The sequence below is a fragment of the Alligator sinensis genome, unplaced genomic scaffold (assembly GCF_000455745.1).
Source record: "Alligator sinensis unplaced genomic scaffold, ASM45574v1 scaffold1349_1, whole genome shotgun sequence".
NCBI classification, from domain to species: Eukaryota; Metazoa; Chordata; order Crocodylia; family Alligatoridae; genus Alligator; species Alligator sinensis.
In genome coordinates, this window is record NW_005843149.1 from 168,244 (window position 1) to 189,869 (window position 21,626).

Here is a 21,626-nt window from a genome sequence, read left to right on the forward strand (position 1 = left end):
GGGCTACTCTAGCCTTCCCAGGCTTCTGTCCTGAGCCACTGTAGGCACCTGCCTGCATTTCCAGAATGAGAAGGGACTATCTATTCACTGATTCACTCTCTGCAGGTTAGACTAATCTGCAAAGATTGAATCAATTCAGGCTTGGGTTTTCTGAATGTCTGTCCCTAGCCGTGAAGATTTAAGATCTTACTTGATTGTGGTCTGCAAGGACCTATAGGTTAAAGAGTTTTTCATAGTAGAAGGTTCTTCAGTCTAACAGAAAAGGGTATGAAATCCAATTATTGAAGGTTGAAGCTAAATGTACAATTATGCAAAATAGGTTGTGTGCGCTTGTACATTCTTGGTTCTATGGGTGAATTTGATATTTTTTATTAGACCAACTTAAATAGTTGGAAAAAATTGTTTTACAAGATTTTGGGTTTTAAAACCCTTTGTTGGGCTGAGGAAGTCTCGGCAGTTGGTGTGTGCTGTTCCTGGATGGAATGAATAGTAAAGAAGCCAGAGGCTGGTATGCATGCAAGACAGGCGGTCAGTGAAGATGTAAATTATGGAGTCAGTGGGTGAGAAACGGTTTGGGTGTGGGGAGAGAAGGAGGATGAGTGTAGCAGTTAAACAGTGGAGAGGTACCTGGGGAGTCAGATGTCAGGCAGGTTATAATGTGTCATAAATCCAATGTCTACATTTAGTCTATGATTTTTAGTATCCAGGAGGCTGCTGAAGTGGAGTTCATAGGCTCGTCTCTGAGAAGTGTTTTGTAAGTTCCCTTTGAGGGTTAGAACTGAGATTGGGGAGAGAGTGATTGTCCTCTGGCAAGTGTGGCCCCAGATTTCCGGTATGCATTCATTCTGGTACACAGTTGTTGTTTGGTCTCTCCTATGTTTCTTCCATCAGGGCATTTGGTGCATTGGATGATATATATTACATTTCTGGCGGTGCAGCTGTAAGATGCAGAGATGCTGATGGTTCTGTTGTGGGGTGTAGTAATTGTGGGGGTGGTGGAGATGTGTTGGCAGGTTTTGCATTTCTTGTCATGCCATGGTCTGGATCCATTCATTGTTTTCTGGGTCTGAGGAAGTTTGCTTCTGGTGATGAGGTTAGGGAGGTTTGGTGTTTGTTTGAAAAGTAGGATGGGTGGTTCTAGGAAGACCTCTTTAAGAATAGAGTTTCTTTCTAGTATGGGTTGCAATTGTTTGAGGATTTTCCTTATGGGTTCGAGGGAGGGGTGAAATGTCATAACCAGCGGTGTGCGATTCGTGTGTGTGTGTGTGTGTGTGGTGGTGGGGGGGGTTCTTTTGTACTGTAGCAGTTCTACACGTGGTATCTGGGTGGCTCTTTCAAACATGTGATTGCTGCCTCTCTCTCTCTCTCTGGAGGAGTGTCCTTGTTGGGTGAAATCCTTTTTAAGATTGGTGAGGTGGCAATCCCAGGTGTTCCCCTCAGTGCAAATTCGGTGGTATCTGAGGACTTGGCTGTATATCACAGCTTTTTTGGTGTGTTTAGGGTGATTGCTGGTTCTGTGCAGATATGTATGTTGGTCTGTGGGTTTCTTGTATAACATGGTATGTATTTTACCTTTCTGGATACTGATCGTGTCTAAAAAGGAGATGTTGGTGCTGGAGTATTCGAGAGCGAGTCGGATGGAGGCATGATGATTGTTGAATTTCTGGTGGAACTCTACCATTTGAACTGAAAACCTACAATCTTTGATTAAGGTGTCATCGATATACCTTATGTATAGCAAGGGTTTGATGGTACAGTCTTTGAGTAATTCTTCTTCTAGGTGGCTCATAAAAAGGTTGGCATACTTGTTTTGTTCCATTTTGCTGTTTAAAAAAAAATTATGGTTTACCTACTGGGAAACTTGCTAAGAGATTAAGTGGATACTCATTCTTTTGAAACCATTTATTCAAGATAGGTTATACTATATAGTTCAAAAAGAAAGTGGGCTTGGTGCAGAAATTATCAGCCTAGATTGTGTAGGAAGCCCATGCTAGAAGGTGATAATGGCCTTATATGACCCTCTGGGCAGTAGGAGCAAGTAGCAGGTGACAGCAGGGGCTGGAGGAAATGGGTCTGTGGATTGGATTAGGCCTACAGGTTGACAGCTCTGATGTAACATTTAAAGGCATTGGATATGTGTGGTTCTACTCTTTCGCCATGGATGGCTTATCAGTGATCAGTCCTCCTGGTGTTGATGCTCTTCATGCAATAACATGTGGCAGGGGGGACCTTACTTAGTTGGTGTTTGTTTGGAGTAGTTTGTATAAATAATATGAAAAGGACTGTTCTGTCATCTGAACTGTATTATGCTGAAACCTTTAATCCATGCTACATTCTACTATCTCATGTGAAAACAGCCATTCAGAGTTGCATAATGAATAACCAGTACCACCCCAAGATATGTTGTACTATCTTTTGTCTGACTTCAGACTAACATGGTTTAACTACTTCTCCTTATTGTATATATGAGGTTACAACATAGCAGCCACTTGTAACTTTGTAATTAACTTATAATAGTGGAGAGACCCGTATACCTGAAAGAATGTTATCCACCTGCTTTTGTGTTGGTTTATATATAAAAGAGGGGAACTCCCCCCAGGTTTTTCAAGCATTTTCTTCTCTATTAATGCGTTATGAATGAACAAGGGGACCATGTCAAGTGACCAAGTTGAAAATGTATATCGGGTCTAAATAAAAATGGGTTTTAAATTAGTTTTAAGCTAATTTTAAATAGGGTTACCATATTTCCAGGTCCAAAAAAAGGATACCTGTCATGGGGGCTGGGGGAGAGGCAGGGGGAACATGATGGGGTGGGGCAGGGGGGGCAGCAGTACTCTGCACCTGCCCATTCTGTTTCCCCTCACTAACAAGCCACACGCCCGCCCCCCCTGACCTGCTACTGCCCGTCACTCCCATACAGCAGTACCCTGCCCTCTACCCCTTGCTGGTGCCCCTCACTCCTGACTCACAGCTCCCTGGTGCTGCCAGTGCCCTGTACACCAACCCACAGTTGCCTGTCATGTTCGCAGAGTCCTTCACTCTTGATCCACAGCCCCTGCCTCCCTGCCAGTGCCCCTCATTCCTGACCTCCAGCCCTCTGCCTCCAGCCCTGATAGTCTCTCTGTGTCTCTATCTTCCCCCCCCCCCCATGGGGGATCATGTGACTGCTGACAACCAGTCACCTTGCCTGCTGCTCCCAGCCTGAAGCAGCCAGTCTGGGACAGCAGAAAACCTGGACATTTGCTCTTTTTAAAAAAACCCGCCCAGCTGCAGCACAGGGGTCCAAAAAAGATGGCATGTCTGGGAAAACCTAGACGTATGGTAACCCTGTTTTAAACTCTGCCTGTTAGCAGGTAGATGTATGGCCACCATCCAATGAAACTACATTTGTTACTGAAGGTTGAGGTTATACGTTTGCTTTACTGCTGGATGACGGAAGCAGGGATCCCAATATCCCTTTTGGTCCTGATCTTTTTTTTCCCCAAGAATTTCCTGGGATAAAAACCAGAAAGCTTTATGGGAAGTTGTCTCCAGAAGGCTCCAGAACTTTCTGGCCTGTACTTTCAGTGATGGCAGGTACATGAGGAAGACTAGCCATAACCATTCCATGCCAATGACTATTTTACTCTGTGCGCTGTAAATGGATGCCTTCTGCTTTGTCAACAACAGTGCTCAGTTCCTGCAAGATCAAAACTAGTTGTGTTCATGACTTCAAGCATGGTGAGTGCCCCCTTAACTGGCTGATTTTTGGGTTCCCTGGGTCCTGATGGATGTAGCTGTTGGTGATGGGGGGTGAGTGAGAGCTGTGCAGATGCAGCCCTTGCTCATGCTGCTGCCTGAATGCTGATCTGCACCTGCTGCAGCTGCCACTGGCCCTGTGGTTCTGCCCCATAAATCTAGAGACCTACTCAATTCGTGTTTTTTGTGGGTTTCATAGAAACCACAAATTTGGGCAAAGTCTGTGAAATCTGCAAAATAAAAAGAAAGAAGAAAAAAAATAAAATGTTGGGTCCCCAGTGGGAGCCAGCAGTCTTCATGGCCAGTTTGTCCTGGCAGCCCACTGGAAGGGAGGGGGGAGGGGGATGGGAAGCCATCATTGCAGAGGGGAGTAGCCAAGAGGGCAGCTGCTACCTGTCTTTGCCAGTTGGTGGCAAGTAACAGGGTCACACGATAGGACAGCCCTCTCAGTAAGTCAGAGGTATGGGAGGGAGGGCGCTGTGATAAGCTTGTGAAAATGGCAGCTGGCCCTGCGATCAGCCACCTGCCTCCTTGGTTTCAGTAGTTTCCTAGCCATGAGATATGGTCTGGATCTGGCTTGGGGCTCACAGTTGGTTTAACACTTCCTTTATCTCATCTTGGCCCCTCTAATTTTGGCCAGTAATTTTCCCTAAGGCATAGTATCAAAACTTTTTTTGCTAAGTCCACTGCATTGCTCTCGTTTAAGAAATTGATGATCTTCTCATAGGATAATATTATATTAGTTTGCAATCATCCTCCAAGGAACAAGCTATCCTGTTCCCATGTTTGTCCATATCCTGAATTATTTATTCCTTTGGTATCTGTTCTAAGACTTTACCCACAGCTAGACACAAGTTAACAGCTCTGTAACTGCCTCTTTATTTTATTTTCTTTTTAAAAATAATGACAAAAATGGTGCTATATTTGCTATTTTACAAGAATGTAGGGCTACCATCCTTGCTGATCCATGCTAGAGGTGTTCTTGTTTTGTTTGCCACATCTTTCATTGTTTTGGGATGGGGATCATCTGGGCCACTCCATTTTGTGATATCACGTGGTTTGTTTGTTTTTTGTTTTTTTTTTTTTACTTCTACCTGCATACAGTGATTTCTATATCCATGTCCTCATTGTAATGTGCTACCCCACTCAATTGCAGCTTCATACTTACTGAAGAGTGAGGCAAAGTATTTTTATTCTTGAATCTGTACCCTAGCTTCAGCTTTAGCTTTATTTCTTCCCTCTTAGTTCTTTCACTTTAGTTCTATATTCTTTGAAAACAGAAATATGGTCCCTCCTCTTCCTCCATCCTTCTGTTTGGTCCCAATTTTGGTTCCATGTAAATCCTGTGCTTAGTTTTGCTGGTCTGTGTTTGCAGTGCTTGTTTGATGTGAAAGTGTGCAGCTGTTTCCTTTGCCTGCTACTGATTCCATTTGCAATTAGGACTTCATGCAGCCATTTTTGAGGACAGCTTAGTTTTGGTGGCTGCAACATGAGATCTGCCAAATGCTCTCCAACCCACATGTGGAGAGGACACCCGAGGACCTGGTCATACACTATGCCTGTAACTCCATAGCAGTAAAGTTGGGAGGAAAATGTGGAGTTGCTGTCTAGGGGGGGAGAGGGGAGATCTAAGTGTTGTGAGATGCTGGGCTGCCTAGTTCCCTAACAAAAATTGGTGAAGTGGACAGGTGTAACCTGAACAAAGTTCACTTCCATATCAGGCATTCCTAATTCATCCAGGTTTTTAATTTTTTTTCTTTCAGTTTAAGGAGGGGTTAAGTTGTGCCTGAATACCTCTGTGCATTGTATGTCTGCTTACTTTATTTTATTATTTTAAACCTGTTATTGCATAATACATGTTACATGTGTACACACTCCAAATCAGTTTTAATGTCCACATGCTATGCTAGTTTGTGTAGACCTGCATGTTATTTATTCCATGCTAGGCCAAAATGTCATACTTGTCTTTCACCCCTATTAATATCTCTGTAAGACAACTAGTATGTGTTTTTGGCCTGCCCGAGCTCTCCTGAGCACACCCAACATTTTATAATGTCAACTTGCATTACTGTGTCTGTTTCTTTGGTTCATTTAATTTGTGACTTCATTCTTTAAACTCAATGTTGCTTTAACCTGGATGATACCAATTTGCGCTTATTCAAAAAATAATCGATACTAGCTGAAACCTGCAAAACATTTATGATTACATTTTCATTGCAAAAGTATTTCTTTGAATACGGGATTTTTTAAGTTATCCTTTGATGGAATACTTAAACAGAATCAAAACTTCCCACCCTCAAAAAGGTTATGTAAAGCTGTCCATGTGTAAACACGAGTCCTCTGGATACATATTTTATCAGAAGTCTGACCTTGTGACTTGTGTATAGTCATAGAATATGAGGGCCCTTGTACATGTGACTAAGAGCCCTTTGTACACATGAGGAAGTTGCCCCTTTTAGTGGTTTAATGTCCTTTTTAACAGTTTAATTGCATAAGTGTACACGTTTGGTGGCATGTTATGATTAAATTTCATAACAGTATACATGTTTGGCAACGTATTTTGATTTAAATGACTTATGTTGAAATTCAAACACATCCCACGTATTTTAGTTTGTTACATAACAAATTACAGCGATGTTCCTCATGTGTACAAGGGCTTTATCCAGAGAAAGCGATGGGGATGGTACACGGGGTGCTGGAAACCCGGGTGTGCTCAGGAAAGCTCGGGCTTTGCAGGCTTCCAGTGCTCCATGCACCTTCCCTGCTGTCACCCAGCTGCCCTCCTGCCACCTTCTTGGGGCAGCCAGCCCATTTCTGGGTGGGAACGTGGCGAGGATAGTCCATGGGGTGCTGGACCCTGCCAAGCCTGAGCTTCCCTGATCATGCCCAGGCTTCCTGCTCCCCATGCACTGTTGGATCCAGCAGGTGCTGCCTCTTAGCTGGGGCTGCACCCACACAGCTAGCACCGTGCCTGGGCAGCCCTGGTGGGGGATGCTGCTGCTGTGGAGGGAAGCATCCCTTTCCTCCCGCCCACAGTTCAGGGGCTGTGTGGCCCAGGGGCAGGTTACATGGGCAGGCTCTGCTGGAGGGGAGTGAAGGGGGGGGAAGCAGCAAAGGGCCTAATCTTTTCTTTTCTCCGTTTTCTTATTTTTCTCTTGGAGCCTGCCTCTGTCTCCTGTGGCTGGAGTGTGAGCTACTGGCGGGTTGCACAGCCGATGAGCTGTGAAGGACCCCGATATTTCCTTCTGTGGTGGTGGTGGCCCCTGGGCAGCACCCACCCCCTGACACCCTGCCTGGGGGGTGCTGCTGCCGCAGAGGGAAGCACTAGAGCCCCCTGCAGCTCAGGACCCACTGGCAGCTTGCCTCCCCTGATGCGGGAGAAGCGGGCAGGAGGTGGGAAAAAAAGGATTGGGCGCATCACTGCTTTTTCCACACCTCCCCCTTCAGCAGAGCCTTCTCGGTCCATGACAGGGGCCTTGGTGCTTCATTATAGCTCTGACTTGCCTGCATATCTGTTTGAAATGCGTATTCTGTCTGCCTGGAGCACTCTGGTTGTTTCAGTAAGGATTGTGATTGGCTGCTGAGGCAATGAATCTGTGCTCCGGACAGAGAGAATAAGATGATGATGATGATGATTATTATTAATACTTTTCCTGAAACGAAAAAATATGACTTTTTTTGTAGTGCAGTCACTTCCTTCCTTTCTAATAATATTGACAAGCATGCCTATGAATGAGTCATGCAAAACTGTAGTCAGTGATGATGGTTTTGAAGTGTTTCTTTTTATTAAATGTAAATAGTGTGTACCTTGGGAAATAATCCTATGTTCTTTCACTGGTTCCACTGGTGATAGCAGTTAGCACTGCCTTTTAATTTAAAAAAATATTATCACTGTTTTCTGTCAGGTCACCTATTGTCAGTTATATTTTGGAGCCATCTGTGTATAAGTGATTTGGACTTAATTTGCAAGAAATTTATGCACTTATATGGAAGCTGGAACTTCTGTTGGTTTTCTGTTCATTATTGTTAATAATCAGACTTGCAAATGTACTCATTTGCAGGATTCCAGAATGTAGGAAAATAATTACTTCAGGTAAATTTGTAAACTCGCTTATACTGGGTATTACAATATTTGGGCGTGTATTTTAAGACATAAAAGATAACCAAACAGTAATTGGAAATATGTCAATTTATATTAATTACTATTTTTTAAATTTATCCCCTGTTAGGTGAAATTCTGTGACTGATGTTCAGTATGGTTGAATATAATTTATCGTAGTGCTTAGCCATTTGAATATCAGCCTTTGACCCAACACATCTTAATCCCGTGTGTTTTAGCTGTTGGTTTGATCTGAAGAGCGGACTATTTTAGTGTGAAATGCAAACAGCTATTTTATTAACTTTCTCTTGTGGTTTCAGAGGTCAGCAGATGGGTCAAGTCCAGAAGATGGAGAAGGTAAGGGAGTACCTTTGTTTGAAAATGGCTAGTTATTGCTCAGTGAAAGTTGGTCTCTAGCTCTGAATTGTCCTTTCTGTGCCGCTCCTCCAGATTCAGATCACGAGGATGGAAGTTACTGTCCTCCAGTAAAGCGGGAAAGAACTTCATCTTTAACACAGTTTCCTCCTTCACAGTCAGGTAAACCACTTCTTTATATTTAACATGTTATACATACTTGATTATTCTCACCTGGGACTTTCTGAGGAAGGGTGGAGGAGTGGGGTGTGGGGAATGATCACATTCCCTGACCTAATATGGCAACCAGCAAAGCTCAGAAGCATGGCATAACCAAACATCCTCCACTCTGTACTGCAACTTGGGGACCAAAAATACAATGCCATACCTTCTCTTAACCAGAACTATTACTAGGTAGACAGACAACTGACTTAATAAAAGAGCATGAATAAGCATTGGTCAGGGATGATTATAGAGTAGTATTGCCTGGAGAAGGTTGTGAGGAGTGGGTTGTGAAGAACAACAGCTGAAAGCTCACCAGTTCCTGTCTGACCCTGTCCACATCCCCCTCTCCTCAACGTGAAGATCATTAGGAGAGCTCTGCGGTCCAGGACAGATGGAAATTGGAGGACCATGCTCAACAGTATGAGAATGAAGTAGAGCTCCACAAGTGGCATAATTATGAAACAAAATTAAAGAGTAGGGAGGAGGTAGGAATTATAGAAAATAGGATTTTGGCTCTCTATACAGGACTTGCAATGCATGGAGTCTACACTGCAACAGGGGACTGCAAACACAAGTGGACAGTGTTTGGTTTTTCCATGCTTCTGGATTTTGCTGGTTAGCATGTGAAGCTAGGACAGTTGGGTCACCATTGCTAGCATGCAGGGAAGTACTGTGGTAAAGAGTTGGCTTCTCTAGCCCTAGAGAAGGAGTACTTGTATATCCCTGATTACAGGTTCTCATACTTTAAAATATTTTCAGACCTTGTGCCCTAAAAGTAGGGACAGCTTAGTTGACTATAAAAAAAAAAAAAAATATTCTCTAAATACTTACTTATTTGAGCCTTGGTTTGTATTAAGTGTTGTTTACATAGTCATTTACTTTCCTGGGAGGGTATTGATATCACACGTTGAAATGCAAGCATTGGATCTTTATAAATGAATCTATTAGTACTATATACTCTGGTTATCATGATTTCTTATGCCTTATTTATGCTGGGGAAATTAATTTGTAGGGGTGCACTAATAGGGATTTTGGGGACCAATACTGATAGCTGATACTTAAGGAGGCATATCAGCTGATACCGATCCGATTTCTGATGCAGCTGGCAAGTCCAGTGTGGTGGAAGGGGCATGGGGGAGGGGTGCAGATCAATGCCCCCCGCAGAAAGGGAGGGGGCAGACACTGCCCAAGCAGGGCAGGGGGGCAGTCGCAGCTCATGGGAGGGGAGGCGGTTCCCACTGTTGCTTGCACCCCGGGGGAGGGGCGGGGGGTGGGCGTGTGTCCCTCAAATCTGCATGGTGCGAGCTGCATCTGGGGCTGTGTGGGGCTCACTGGTGGCGCTGGGACAATGCTGCATCCACCCCAGATTTCACTGCCACTCCACTCCCAGCGCTGTCACCACCAACCACCCAGCGCAGCCCCGGCTCAATGCCCCACCTCCACCCACATGCCGGGAAGAGCCAGGGCTGCACTGGACGACTGGCAGCGGCAGTCCTGGGAGCGGGCGGCGGTGGAACTGGGGTGGGTGCAGCTTCCTCCCAGTGTTACCAGCGCCCACTTCAAGCCCAGCCCCCACTGAGAAGAGCCCCATGAAGCCTCGGCTGCAGCCCGCCCCACCCCATGCAGATCTGGGGGGCACATGGCCCCCCCCCTCCCCCATGCCCTCCTGGTGTGCAAGCAGTGGTGGGAGCTGCCTCAAGCTGTGGCTCCGCCCCTCCCTGCCTCTCCTGGGCAGTGCCTGTTCCTGCCCCTCCCTCACCATGGTGGTGGGGGAGGCATTGATCTGCCTCCCCATACCCCTTCACTCCCTTTCCACCACACCAGACTTACCGGCTGGAGGCAGCTATCCCCACACTACCAGCTGTGCTCCTCGCTGCCCGAGTGCTACGTGCAGCATGGGCATTTATTGGCCCCATCAGGCCGATATCCAATACAGCCAGTTGTCTTAATATTGGTACTGATCTGATATTGGACCGATGTGTCGGTGTATCTCTAATTTGCATAGCTATGTCTATTTATAGCTCAATATTAACTACCTTATCTAGACTAGACTTTTTGTAATGTTTATTGTGTTAAGCTAAAATGTTTTAAAAATATTTTATGAAGGATCCAAAGTAGAAGTCCTTTATGTATACTAGCTCTGTAGAAGTAGAAGTTACTCTGTTGAATGGGCACCTGTTTTAACATTTAAGTGTTTGACTTTGCAATCTTGACACTTTTTTTCCTGTTGTTGTTTGTAATGCAATATCTGTTTCAGATTGCACTTTAAATTTGGTATATTGAAGTGAGGGAATGTTACAATGAGAGAAATTAATGCTGTGCTGCCTTTTTTTCTTTCTTTGACTGTAGTAACAAAGAACAATGTCTTTATGCCATCAAGCTTCTGTGAACCTTCTACAGGAAATTCTGACTCAGAACCAGGTCAGCTTCCTAAACTTTTTCTCAGCAAAAAGTTGTGGATTACGTTGGGATGAAGAATTGTCTGTCTAGCACTTTGAGTAAGAAATTTGCTGGAAGAAAGCAGATTAGTTGCTGCTGTTCGTTTCCATTCATGACCACATTTTCCTGACATTCATTTTAAATGGATTGTTTTTTGTCTTTTGTGTCTTTGGGCTTCTTAATTGTACTTCTCACTTTGCAATAGCTGAACTTCAGGTGAATTGAGAGTAATATTTCTCAGTTTCCGTCATTGCTCTCAAAGATGGGTCAGGGTTCATAATCCTTATCCTGCAAATGTAATTGTCTTTTTCCATGCAAATTGAATGCTGTTACAGAAATAACATAACCCATACATTACAAGACTGTTTAATTCCTGAAAAAGATTTAAACACTAATTGTGCAATGGTTTTACTCTATCTAGGGCCCCCACTACGTGTGCAGGTAAAGGCACAATGGACTCTATGCACAATCCGCACAATCATGCCTCTTGCCCTGCCACACTTACATGGCAGGAGGTGTAATTTTGGGATCTCACATTAGATTGCCTTGTGCCTTATTGCCAGTACAGGGGGAGCTCAATACTGGGCTGCTTCTGCAGATGTGAGCTCCTTCACTTGAGGGGCTGCCAGATGCAGAGGCACCCATGCACCCCTGGGGTTGGGGGAATCACAGCAGCTGTGATCTTCTGTGATTGGGGGTGTGTGAAACCTTCAGGCCCTGGGGATCATGGCAGCTGTGATCCCCACGGCCCAGGGGTTTCATGCAGGTCATGGTGCACTTCTGTGGCTGGGAGCCCTGCCCACTGATGGGGCTCCCAGCCACTGGGGAGCTGCTACACACGCAAATTTAAAGCTTGGTAGCAACCAGGTCTAAAGTTAGATCTCAAAAATGTATACTTACTTGGTAGCTGGTTGGAGCTTTTATTGTATGATAAGTACTTGTAGTTAGTCTTATAGTACCTCTTATAATACCTGTAATGTGCAAAGGGTGCTTAGAAGATAGCCCAAAATTACCAGTTAAAATCCTATCTGACTTCTCTGCCACTCCCCAGCTGCAGCTCTTTCATCCCATTGGAACAGGGAGCTTCACCCCGCTCCTTTTACATCAAAGGGCCTTCTTGTCCATAGTAATTGCCTAGCCGCAGCAAGGAAATGAATGTGTTGGAATCTGTTTTCTTATCCTGAACTTGAAAGAATAGCTAGGCTTGTGTGTGCCAGAGCTTCAGGGGCATCAGTCTGAGCTTCTCTTGACCTGTTGCTGGACATGAGAATTGCAAAATTATATTTTTAGAAGGAACTGAGTAATGAAAAACCTTGATTCTTTCAACTTTGCACCCAACTTAGCGTCATTTTTCTCACGCTCCCCCAAATAATGTGCTCAAATATGTGGAACTGGGCACAAAGTGGCTGGGTTACGGCAACTAGAATTTGGTCCCACAGATGATTTGGGGAGAGAGCCATATTTATATATAAAGTTCAGAGTACGGATCAGTAACTTTACGTAAATGCTGTATCACTGCTAAATGATGCCTCAAGCCTGCAATATTAACTTTGGAATAGTAAACTTTACAAGATGTAACCCTGTCCTTTAGTGACATTTTGTATTAACCATACGATTATTGTAAACACATGGTAATGTCTTTGTTCCAAGTTTAAATTGATACTGCAATTGTTTTTTTTTTCCTTTTTATACAAAGCTTAATAGTGGCTTTATAGAGCATTATTGAATTTTAACCTAATAACAAGACTTGAGTCAGTTTTAACTCACATTAGGAGTTTGCATAATGTTGAGCCCATTTAAGATGAGCAGAAAATTTGACAACAGGAGCCAAATTTCTAAAAGGGACCATTTTATCATATTGACTCAACCAATTTTATCTAAATTCTTAGATAATGTTATTTAATCATTATAAAGTTTGGAGAGGATACCTTGTATTTTTATAATAGAGTTTTCCAAGTACAAAATTTAAATTAGGGAGCCACAGGTAGCTGTTTGACAATAAAAGGCAGAATGTTAAACCCTTGATGTGACAACACAGGCAACATTTACCAATGCAATATACACCAAACCTATTAGACTTGTTTCTGTGTTGCCAGCTTTACTTTAGTACTGCATCTTTTTCATATGCTATTTGAGTCCTGCAGTGTAGAATTCTGGCAATCTGTTAATAGTTTGCTTAATCCCACCCATCATCTTCCCCTCAATTTGTGCATTTATAAAATCCAGTTGCGAAAGGACTAGTGTGCTCTCAGTCAGCAAGTTCTCTTTGGTGACCAAAACAAACAGGCTCCAGAAGCTGCTTGCTCTGCTTTTATAGCGCTTATAGTTTTGGAATACTCTCCTTGGTTGCTTTTGTGGCATCTCAGTTCCTGGTAGACTGAGACTGTTTAAACCATTTTTAAATGGGTTTCTTTTTTGCTTGCAATATGTCTTCTCAGTTTAATTCAGCATTTGTTTTGTTCCTTTTCCTTCTCCATCATGAAATGGAATTGTCCTTTTCAAGAAATCTTTCTTGAACGTGTGAAAAGTTGTTCCTGTCTTCAGGTCGCTGCTCTGGGAACTGAACAGAATTCTTGTACATGTAAATTCCCTGCTTTATGCCATCATGAGTTGTATTTGGTAATTTTAATTAAGAGAATTTCCTCTACCAATTCTCCTTTTGTTTAAAAGAAGAAAAACTGTTTAGTTAAATCTGTATATGTGCATTGCACTTGCTCTCTTAAAGTGGTAAAAACATGCTATAAAGAAGGTCCAGTTGAGTATATATCTTTTCCCTCCTTCTTTGAGAGAGACAATCATTCAAAAGCAAGTTCCAGATACTACTTATTTTTTTGCTGGTCCTGGAGTTATCTTATGACACTTCTAGAAATGTCACAGAATCAGAGAGAGAAGTTCTAGAGTTCTCATTCTTCCCAAGCTTGTGATGGATAAAGCATTCAGTTGGGAACAGGGATATGTGAACCTATAATTCTGTATAAATGATAGTGCTTTTTCTTGCAATATTAAGTAAATGAAAAGCTGAAGTTGGGAAGGGAAATAAATCATTTTCACTTTTGCCTTCTTTTTTTTTGCACTTGAGATGTAGGGGATTTATAATCAATCCTGGTGTTCCCCAGCTTTCTAGTATGAAGTGTTAGGCTGATTTTGAGTTGGGGGAGAAAAAAGTGAAGTGGAGGTTTGTCTGCACACACAATTTTACATGTGAAAATTAAACATCAGATCTGTCAAGTGTGCTTCCCAGCTTCTGCTCGTAGACAATACCTTGTACTTAAATTTTTAAGAACCAACCCCTCCATAAACCATTGTGCAAAATGCAGTATGTGCTGTAGGACTGGCGCAACCCCTCCCCACTTTTTGAATCCCTATCTACAACTGATGCCTTGAAATACTTGATTTAATGTTTTTTAATTTACATGATGAGTAGTCACTAACCAGAAAAATGTTTGTTCTGCAAACATCTAATTTGATTTAACACTGCCCTTTTCTTATTAGAAACCTAATATTGTCTGAACATAGCATACAGTGTCTTTGATATAAAGCTATCTTGAAATAGCTGTCATTTCCTCACATTTGTTAATCGTTTGTGCTTTTCATACTGAATGGGTTATTTTGGAGCTCATTGTCCTGTTGTATTTCTGCACTCAAAAGATCTTTCCTTTTTTATGTAACGGTGCTTTTCACAGTCTCAAAAAGGGAGTGGATTAATTGGGAAAGGGAGGGGTGGCACACAACCTCAGGCTGTTTCCAGGTGGCTTCCCCTTACAGAGGGAGATCTTGGATCTAACTTGTGCCTGATGAAAATGCAGTCTCTTGTGTTTAGATTTAGTTGTGCTTTCAACGTCAGTGTGATAATGATAACTCCTACTTAAAACATCTTTTTGTTTCTTAAGTTTGTCTTGTTTTTGCTTTTGTTCTTAAGAACTCGGGGTTTATTACCAAATGCTCCATTAAGTGGCATATCTTGCTTAAAACAATCAAACTATAAGTTAATGTTTTGCAAATCCTAAAGAGGAAATAATTTGCTGTCACATTCATTGGAAGCTTAGACTTAATGTTACACTGAAGAAAAGGTCACCGGTGTTCTTATATTGTGTATTATGCTTCTAGAGGAAAAGAGCAGTGGATTCCGACTGAAACCGCCAACACTTATCCATGGTCAGGCACCCAGTGCAGGTAGGTTTAACTTTTTTCTGAGGCAAAAGAGAAGCATCCACGTTAAATGAAGATTTCCTTTTATTTGCCACTTTCCTCAAATTAATCTGACAATTGGAAAGGATTGTTGTTCCGGTGAGAGGAGATTTTGAAACAAACACTAAAGTTAAGAAATTTATTTGGAGAGGGGGGTGTGTGTGTGTGTGTGTGTGTGTGTGTGTGTGTGTATATTTAAATATGTATGTGTGTATATATAGGGCTATGCACAAACCCATTAATTTAATTACATTACATTAAAAAGGGAGTGAAAGCTGCTGCTTCAGCTACATCAGCTGTTAAATTGCAGCTATATTGCTATGGGAGCATGCAGATGCAACAAGGGCTTTAATTTCAACAAGGAATTAAATGATTAAGTTGCAGTGGTTTTGCTTTACTTGAATCACTACAGGAGCATGCAGATGTAATACTTAGAGCATAACATCTTATATTTGTACAGTAGAACCCTGGCCACTTCACAAACCTTCTTCTTTGTAGAGGGGTAAGGATCCCAACCCTTCAGAGTAACCAGAGATATACAGAAAACAGGACCACTTAGATGCTCCAGCAGTTTGCTGTAGATTTATTGAAAAGGTTGCCACTTCCTCACTCAGTTGGAGCCCAGACTCCACTCTTCTGGCAGGAGAAGTGGCACCCTTTGAATTAAAAACTATAGAAAAGAGCTGAACGACTTGTCCTAAATTTAGTGGGTAGCCCTCTGTAGGTTATGTGTATCGTGAGCTACCCAGGTGCAACTAATCCAGGCTTTTTATTTGATATTGATATGATTGTTAAATGGAAATTGAACTCTTCTTAATGGAATTCATAATTTTTAACCAATATGGAAACTTTATTTTGGGCATAGTACATGCAGGAATTAATTATAGCTTTCTTCTGGTGCCCAAAGCTGACTTGCTAAATTTGCATTTGCTTGGGGCGTGGTTGCATTCTCCTTGTCCAGAACTTGGATGGGGCCTGTCTCTTTGGATATTTGGAAAGGCAAACAAATTTTTGAAAAGTGAGATGTTAATGTAAGGGTGACATTTTTTCATGGTATTTTAATGAGCCAGGGGTTGGTCTTTCACTTATTTCAGTAGAGTAACGCTAAAGCATTGGGGATTCCCATAAACTACTGGAGTCAATCCAGTTGGGGTTTTCTAATGGACCAGGGGTGGGCAATTATTTTGGTTGGTGGGCTACTTAATGAGTTTTGGTGAGCTGTCAGGGGCTGGGCACATAAAATCTTTTAGAAGATATCATTTTAACAAATTATAGATAAAAAAACAAGTTGTACTGTATACTAAAAATCAAACATTTACTGTAATGTTTTAGTTTTATTTAAAAAATATTTTTTGTCCTGGTTTGCTGCTTTTTGAGTAGTGTATATAGAAGTGATTTGTATTATAGCTCAAAATAGTCACAGTCTTGTATATTGTGAGAGTGGGTGTGAGGGACTACCTATGGGCTAGGACCTGGGAGCCAGCTGGGGGTGGTGGGTTATGTGGCGCATGCAGCAGAGCTTGCTTGGACAGTGTGGTGCAGGTGCATTGTGCCCGCTCCCCCCACCATTCAGCTCGTGGTGTTCCACATGGGGCTGAGCCTCACCCCTGGCAGCTCCTGTCCACATCCACCCCACACCTGGCTGCAGCTGGGCAGCTCCTGCCCCAGCACACAGTGCTGGAAGTTGGCTGGGTGCTGGAGTTGGAGCCTGGTGTGCTGGGGCAGGAGCTGCCTGGCTTTAGGCCTACCCTTCCCCCTCGACCCTGCCCTCTGCCTCCGAGCAGCATGGGACGGGGGGAGGAGGAGGAGCTGAGCAGTACCCAGGTGGCTGAAGCAAGAGCCAGGAAGCTGTGCATCCTGGCTTGGGCTGGGCAGTGCTATTAGTGGGTGAGAGATGTAGTGTGGGCTGCCCTGGGTGGGAATGGGTGGGGTGTGGCCCCATGTAGAGTGCTGTGGGGGCAGCCATGAGCTGGATATAATCAGTCGGTAGGCTGGATCCAGCCTGTGAGCCATATTTTGCCCACCCCCTAACAGATTGTTTAAGGTTAGTTGGACTTCTGAATCCAGATATGAAAGGAATGCTATAAGAAAATTCAGTATATTTCCAAATATCAGGTTAATTCTTAGAGGTAGCTGGGTTAAACTGCCAGATTATTGTGTTGTCAGTAAGATTTAAAGTTACATAAAATAATATTTCACTCCTCAGAATCTAGAAGTTGGAGAATTTAAAAGAGAAGGGGAAGAGAGGGGGGATCTGAGGCCCCCGCATCAGATCTTTTACATTTAAGGCATGGTTAGCCAGTTGTCATGTCTTAAATGGTAACCTGGCCACACATTAAAGCAATTAGTGGTCTCATAAAACAAGGGATAACCTACGAAGTTGTGCCACAAAAAATATGTAATAACTTTGCGGATCGTTCCTCTCACACCATTAATTGAACATGTGGCCAGATGTGTCCCTGTGGTGGAGAGCCCCATCAGCTGGTGGGACTCCCCACTGCAGGAGCACATGGTATACCACCAAGGCTGGGAGCCCTGTCAGCTGAGGGGGGCTCCTAGCCTTAGGAGCTTGCTACTTGCCAGTGCAGGGGGAACCAGGGATCATGATCCGGGGCTCTCCCTGTACTGGCAAGAAGTTGAGATGGCATCTTATGCTTGATTCCCACAATCACACGTCCTGTCCTGTCCTGCAGATGTGGCATGGCAGGAGGTGCAATTGTGTGGATCATGCATCAGATCCTGTTGTGCTTTTATGTGCATGTCTGGCAGGGACCTAGGTTATGGATCTGGGCACTGCTCTCAAATATAGCTGGGAGTACTTGTTTTGCACATTACTTAAAATTTAATGGTTCCCAATTTAGGGTGCTCTGGCAGCTTGGGGTGGCATGAGATCCTCTTGGGGGCACCATGGCCTTCCACCCCACATTAGCACTGTTAAGTGTACCATCTTTTATATGTGATCTGCAACTTAAACCCAGAGATTTCAAATAGGAATCCAGTGAAATACATTCTGACCTGTTGTGGGCTTTCTTGAGGTTTTTAGCAACAGGAGAATTGCTCTATCTTCTGCAGTCAAAAATGATTGAAAATTAATGTTTAAATGGGGTGCTGATGAATTCAGAAGTGCCTTGAATCTGAAAAGATTGTGAACTTTTCCTTTTAAATGAACCTTTCTGGCTTTCCCCCCAGTGTACCTTTTATTTAAATGTAAAGTTGGTGGCTGAATGAAAAATACATGTGGATTTGTTTAAAGATTAGTAACAAAACAGTAATCTTACCCCTCATCTGAAATAATTTTGGAGAAATAAATGGGAAAATGCCTTTTCCAATGTAAATAAAATTCTACTTTTAACTTTGTCCTGTTCAGATGCTTAGGGAAAACTAGACGGAAATTGAATTTTGCAACTCAGTACATTTAAATATCTGAAGGTCCTGGAAAAGTTTGCTTCCATTTTTAGGCCTCCCAAGCCAGAAACCGAAAGAACAGCAACGAAGCGTACTGCGTCCTGCAGTATTACAAGCACCACAGCCAAAGGCTTTCTCACAAATGGGTAAATCACATTTCTCTATTGGTTTATAATTTTACCTTTACTCTGTATGTAGATATGGTGGGGAAAACTTAGTTGCAACAGGCTTTATTTTAGATGTCTTCCAGATTTGCCCTTTCTTTCAAAGAAAAAAAAGACCAGAAATTAAGTGTAAACCTAAGATTGTACATGGTGACCTATATGGGATGCAGGTAGTAAATGCAACTTGGGTGAATGGCGAGGCATTGTCTCCAGCACCAAAATAGTGTGGCTTTCTCTACAGCCGTAAGTCCTAGCATTTGGTTTTCCAGAGTATTGTTGACTTCAGTATCCTGATGTTACTTTAACTTCAGTTCATGCACTTTCCACATTTTAGCATGAATTGCAACCTGAATTAAGCAGATTTTTTGCTTAATCCTGCTTATTTTATATGTTGTGAAACTGATTTTACAAAGAGCCAAGGAAAGATTTATAGTTTTCATTTGAATGTATAGTGTTTTTAACTTAATTCTTTAAGCAAATCTTTATAGTAGTACCGAATTGCGTTTTCTAATCACCTAGGAAATTATATTGCAATTTTAATACCACTAAATTCTATAAAGCATTCTAAGGTTTCTAGTATTATTGTGTTACCACCAATTTTATTTATATAGTTATCTAGGAAGCTAAATATTTGTTAGGGTGGCCACTTAATTTATAACATGTAATATTGGCATGTCATTTTTCATTATAGTTCCAAGCAGTGGGACCAATGGTATAAACGCCCCACCAGATTCTGGAGTGGCAGCTCCATCAGAATCATTAATCAGCACAACAGTGAAAAGATCAGACTCTGAAGACAAGGTGAGTTTCCATTGGTCTCAGATCACTGTCAAGCTTTTTTTTGATAACGTTAAATTGCATCTCTTGCTAGTATTGTGACTTCCCTGTAGGGATAGCTCCTTTACTTAGATATTTACCTGAAGTGAGGTAGAAGCACTGATCAAGAATTGTAAAGTAAACCTTGTGAAGCCTAGCAATCTTACTATATTAGAAAGTGTCCTTTGCCAAAACAGACTAATTTGCCACTACAAATGCAACAACTGAACTGGTCTTCTTGACAGATACCTTCCATTCTCAGTAGCACTAGTGGATATACTGCCCAGGCCAGCTTTTGGGCCAGATTCTATTCTACTTATCCACATAAGTGGATTTAGGATTGCAGTTAGGTGCCTGCTTCATCCTGTTTAAGTACATGGAAAAATTTAATGCAAAAGCCGGGGGGGGGGTCCTCTTCCTTCCTGCTGCTTTTTTGTGATTTAGTCTTGTAAAATGATTGTTACAAAAATAGATGAATTAATACACTTTCAGGGACTTGAACAGCTGGAATAAAATCACACTTGGGCATCTAAGTCTGTTTAGATGCCGAATAGGTAGAATAAAATGTGGCCCTGTGTTTCTGTTCCTAACAGAAATGAACCATTCTATCAGTTCTTGTTTTTCCACCCATTTAGCATTGTTGCCACCCTCCTACCACTATCACTAGCTTTCAATAATCTGATAAATTTGCCAGCAAGAGTTTAATAGACTTTCATTCTGGAAAAGTGGTTTCTCCCTTTGAGAGTTGAATGATATATGCTTCTTATTCAGCTCTGGTCTGCAGGTGTCTCCCTCGCTCTACTCTATATGCAGTGCAGAGTCAGGAGTAGAAAACTCTGTTGCAAATAGCGCATACAAATTGAAGCTTCTCTATAAGGGAAGAGATACCTGCATCTGGCAGTTTTTCTTGACTCATCTGTAGGGATCCCCATTCCAGTGGAACGTAAAAGCTGGTTTGAGTGGAACTTTGCTGGAAATGGGAAAGAGGAGAGAGCTTTGGTGAAAGTCTAGATATGTATTTTTAGGAGCAGAATTAATTGCTCTTAAAGCAAGACTATTTGCATTCAGCTTTCTTCCACCTTGTTAAGTAAACTGAAATCCCACTTTTATGACCTATATACAATTAAAAATGCATTTATTGGTATTTATATTTTAAATGGTTGTTTCTGCCTCTTGAATTTAGTATGATATGGCAATAGGAATTGTGGGGATGTAAAATGTTAGGGACTGAGATAAGTGAAGGCATTTAAAGTGTCATCGAAGCCACAGAAAAGGGGTTGCAGAGAAGAGGTGCAGATTTCCTTGGGGCATGAAGCTCTAAGAGGTAAAACTAGAAGGCAAAACCATAGAAATCAGGAGGAGACTTAGATCTCAGGATTTTAGAGGGACCTGTTGAAGTAAAACACAAACAGGGAAGTAAGAGAGGTAATTATTAGGGCTGTGCAAAACAGCACCATTCCGATCTGACTTCTGTTTCAACGATTTGATGGAACAGTGTTTCGTTTAGAATTTTGTTTAGTTTTGAAAGCGCGTCTGTTTCATTTCGTCGAAACATTGAAACAGCAAAACAGTTTCGCCCATAAGTTATTATGGGGAAACATAAAATGCAGCAGACAGGCAGATCAGGGGCTTGCCCGCACCCCTGGGAGGGCTGCAGGGGCTGTGCTGGAGTCCTCCCGGGAGTGCGAGCCCCTGATTTGCCTGCCAGATGACAGACCAGTGCTGGGCACAGCCCACACCCAGTGCCAGGAAAGTTGGTGCTGCCGTCGGCCCCAGGTGGCAGCACCCAGCTCCTGTCATCTGGCAGGCAGATCGGCGGCATGTACCTCCGGGAGGACTCTGGCACAGCCCCCACAGCCCTCCCAGGGGTGTTGGCGGGCCCCTGATCTGCACTTCATCATGCATCAGCAGATGCATGACAAACGGAACCAAGGAGGTGATATTTCCCCTCTATGCGGCATTGGTCAGACCACAGTTGTAATACTGCGTGCAGTTTTGGGTGCCACACTTTGTAAGAGGGATGTGGATAACCTGGAGAGGGTCCAGAGAAGGGCCACTCATATGGTTAAGGGCTTGCAGGCCAAGCCCTATGAGGAGAGACTGGGGCACCTGGACCTCTTCAGCCTCCGCAAGAGACGGTTGAGAGGTGACCTTGTGGCTGCCTATAAGTTCATCACGGGGGCACAGAAGGGAATTGG

At 42.9% G+C, this 21,626-nt stretch overlaps 1 protein-coding gene across 7 annotated transcripts in view; it reads left to right on the top strand.

Annotated features, from left to right (window-relative positions):
• The window catches only part of RANBP3 (RAN binding protein 3), a 121,780-nt gene that overhangs the window by 35,850 nt on the left and 64,304 nt on the right, over positions 1–21,626 (top strand). For all 7 annotated transcript variants that reach the window (XR_003092157.1, XM_006037627.3, XM_025194041.1 and 4 more), the window contains 6 exons: positions 8,158–8,194; positions 8,288–8,374; positions 10,766–10,837; positions 14,963–15,028; positions 18,502–18,594; positions 19,304–19,413. Coding sequence is in view for 6 of the 7 variants with exons in the window: in XM_006037627.3 (XP_006037689.1) it covers positions 8,158–8,194; positions 8,288–8,374; positions 10,766–10,837; positions 14,963–15,028; positions 18,502–18,594; positions 19,304–19,413 (465 nt within the window). In the remaining variant the exon portion in view is untranslated. The remainder of the gene's footprint in view (positions 1–8,157; positions 8,195–8,287; positions 8,375–10,765; positions 10,838–14,962; positions 15,029–18,501; positions 18,595–19,303; positions 19,414–21,626) is intronic.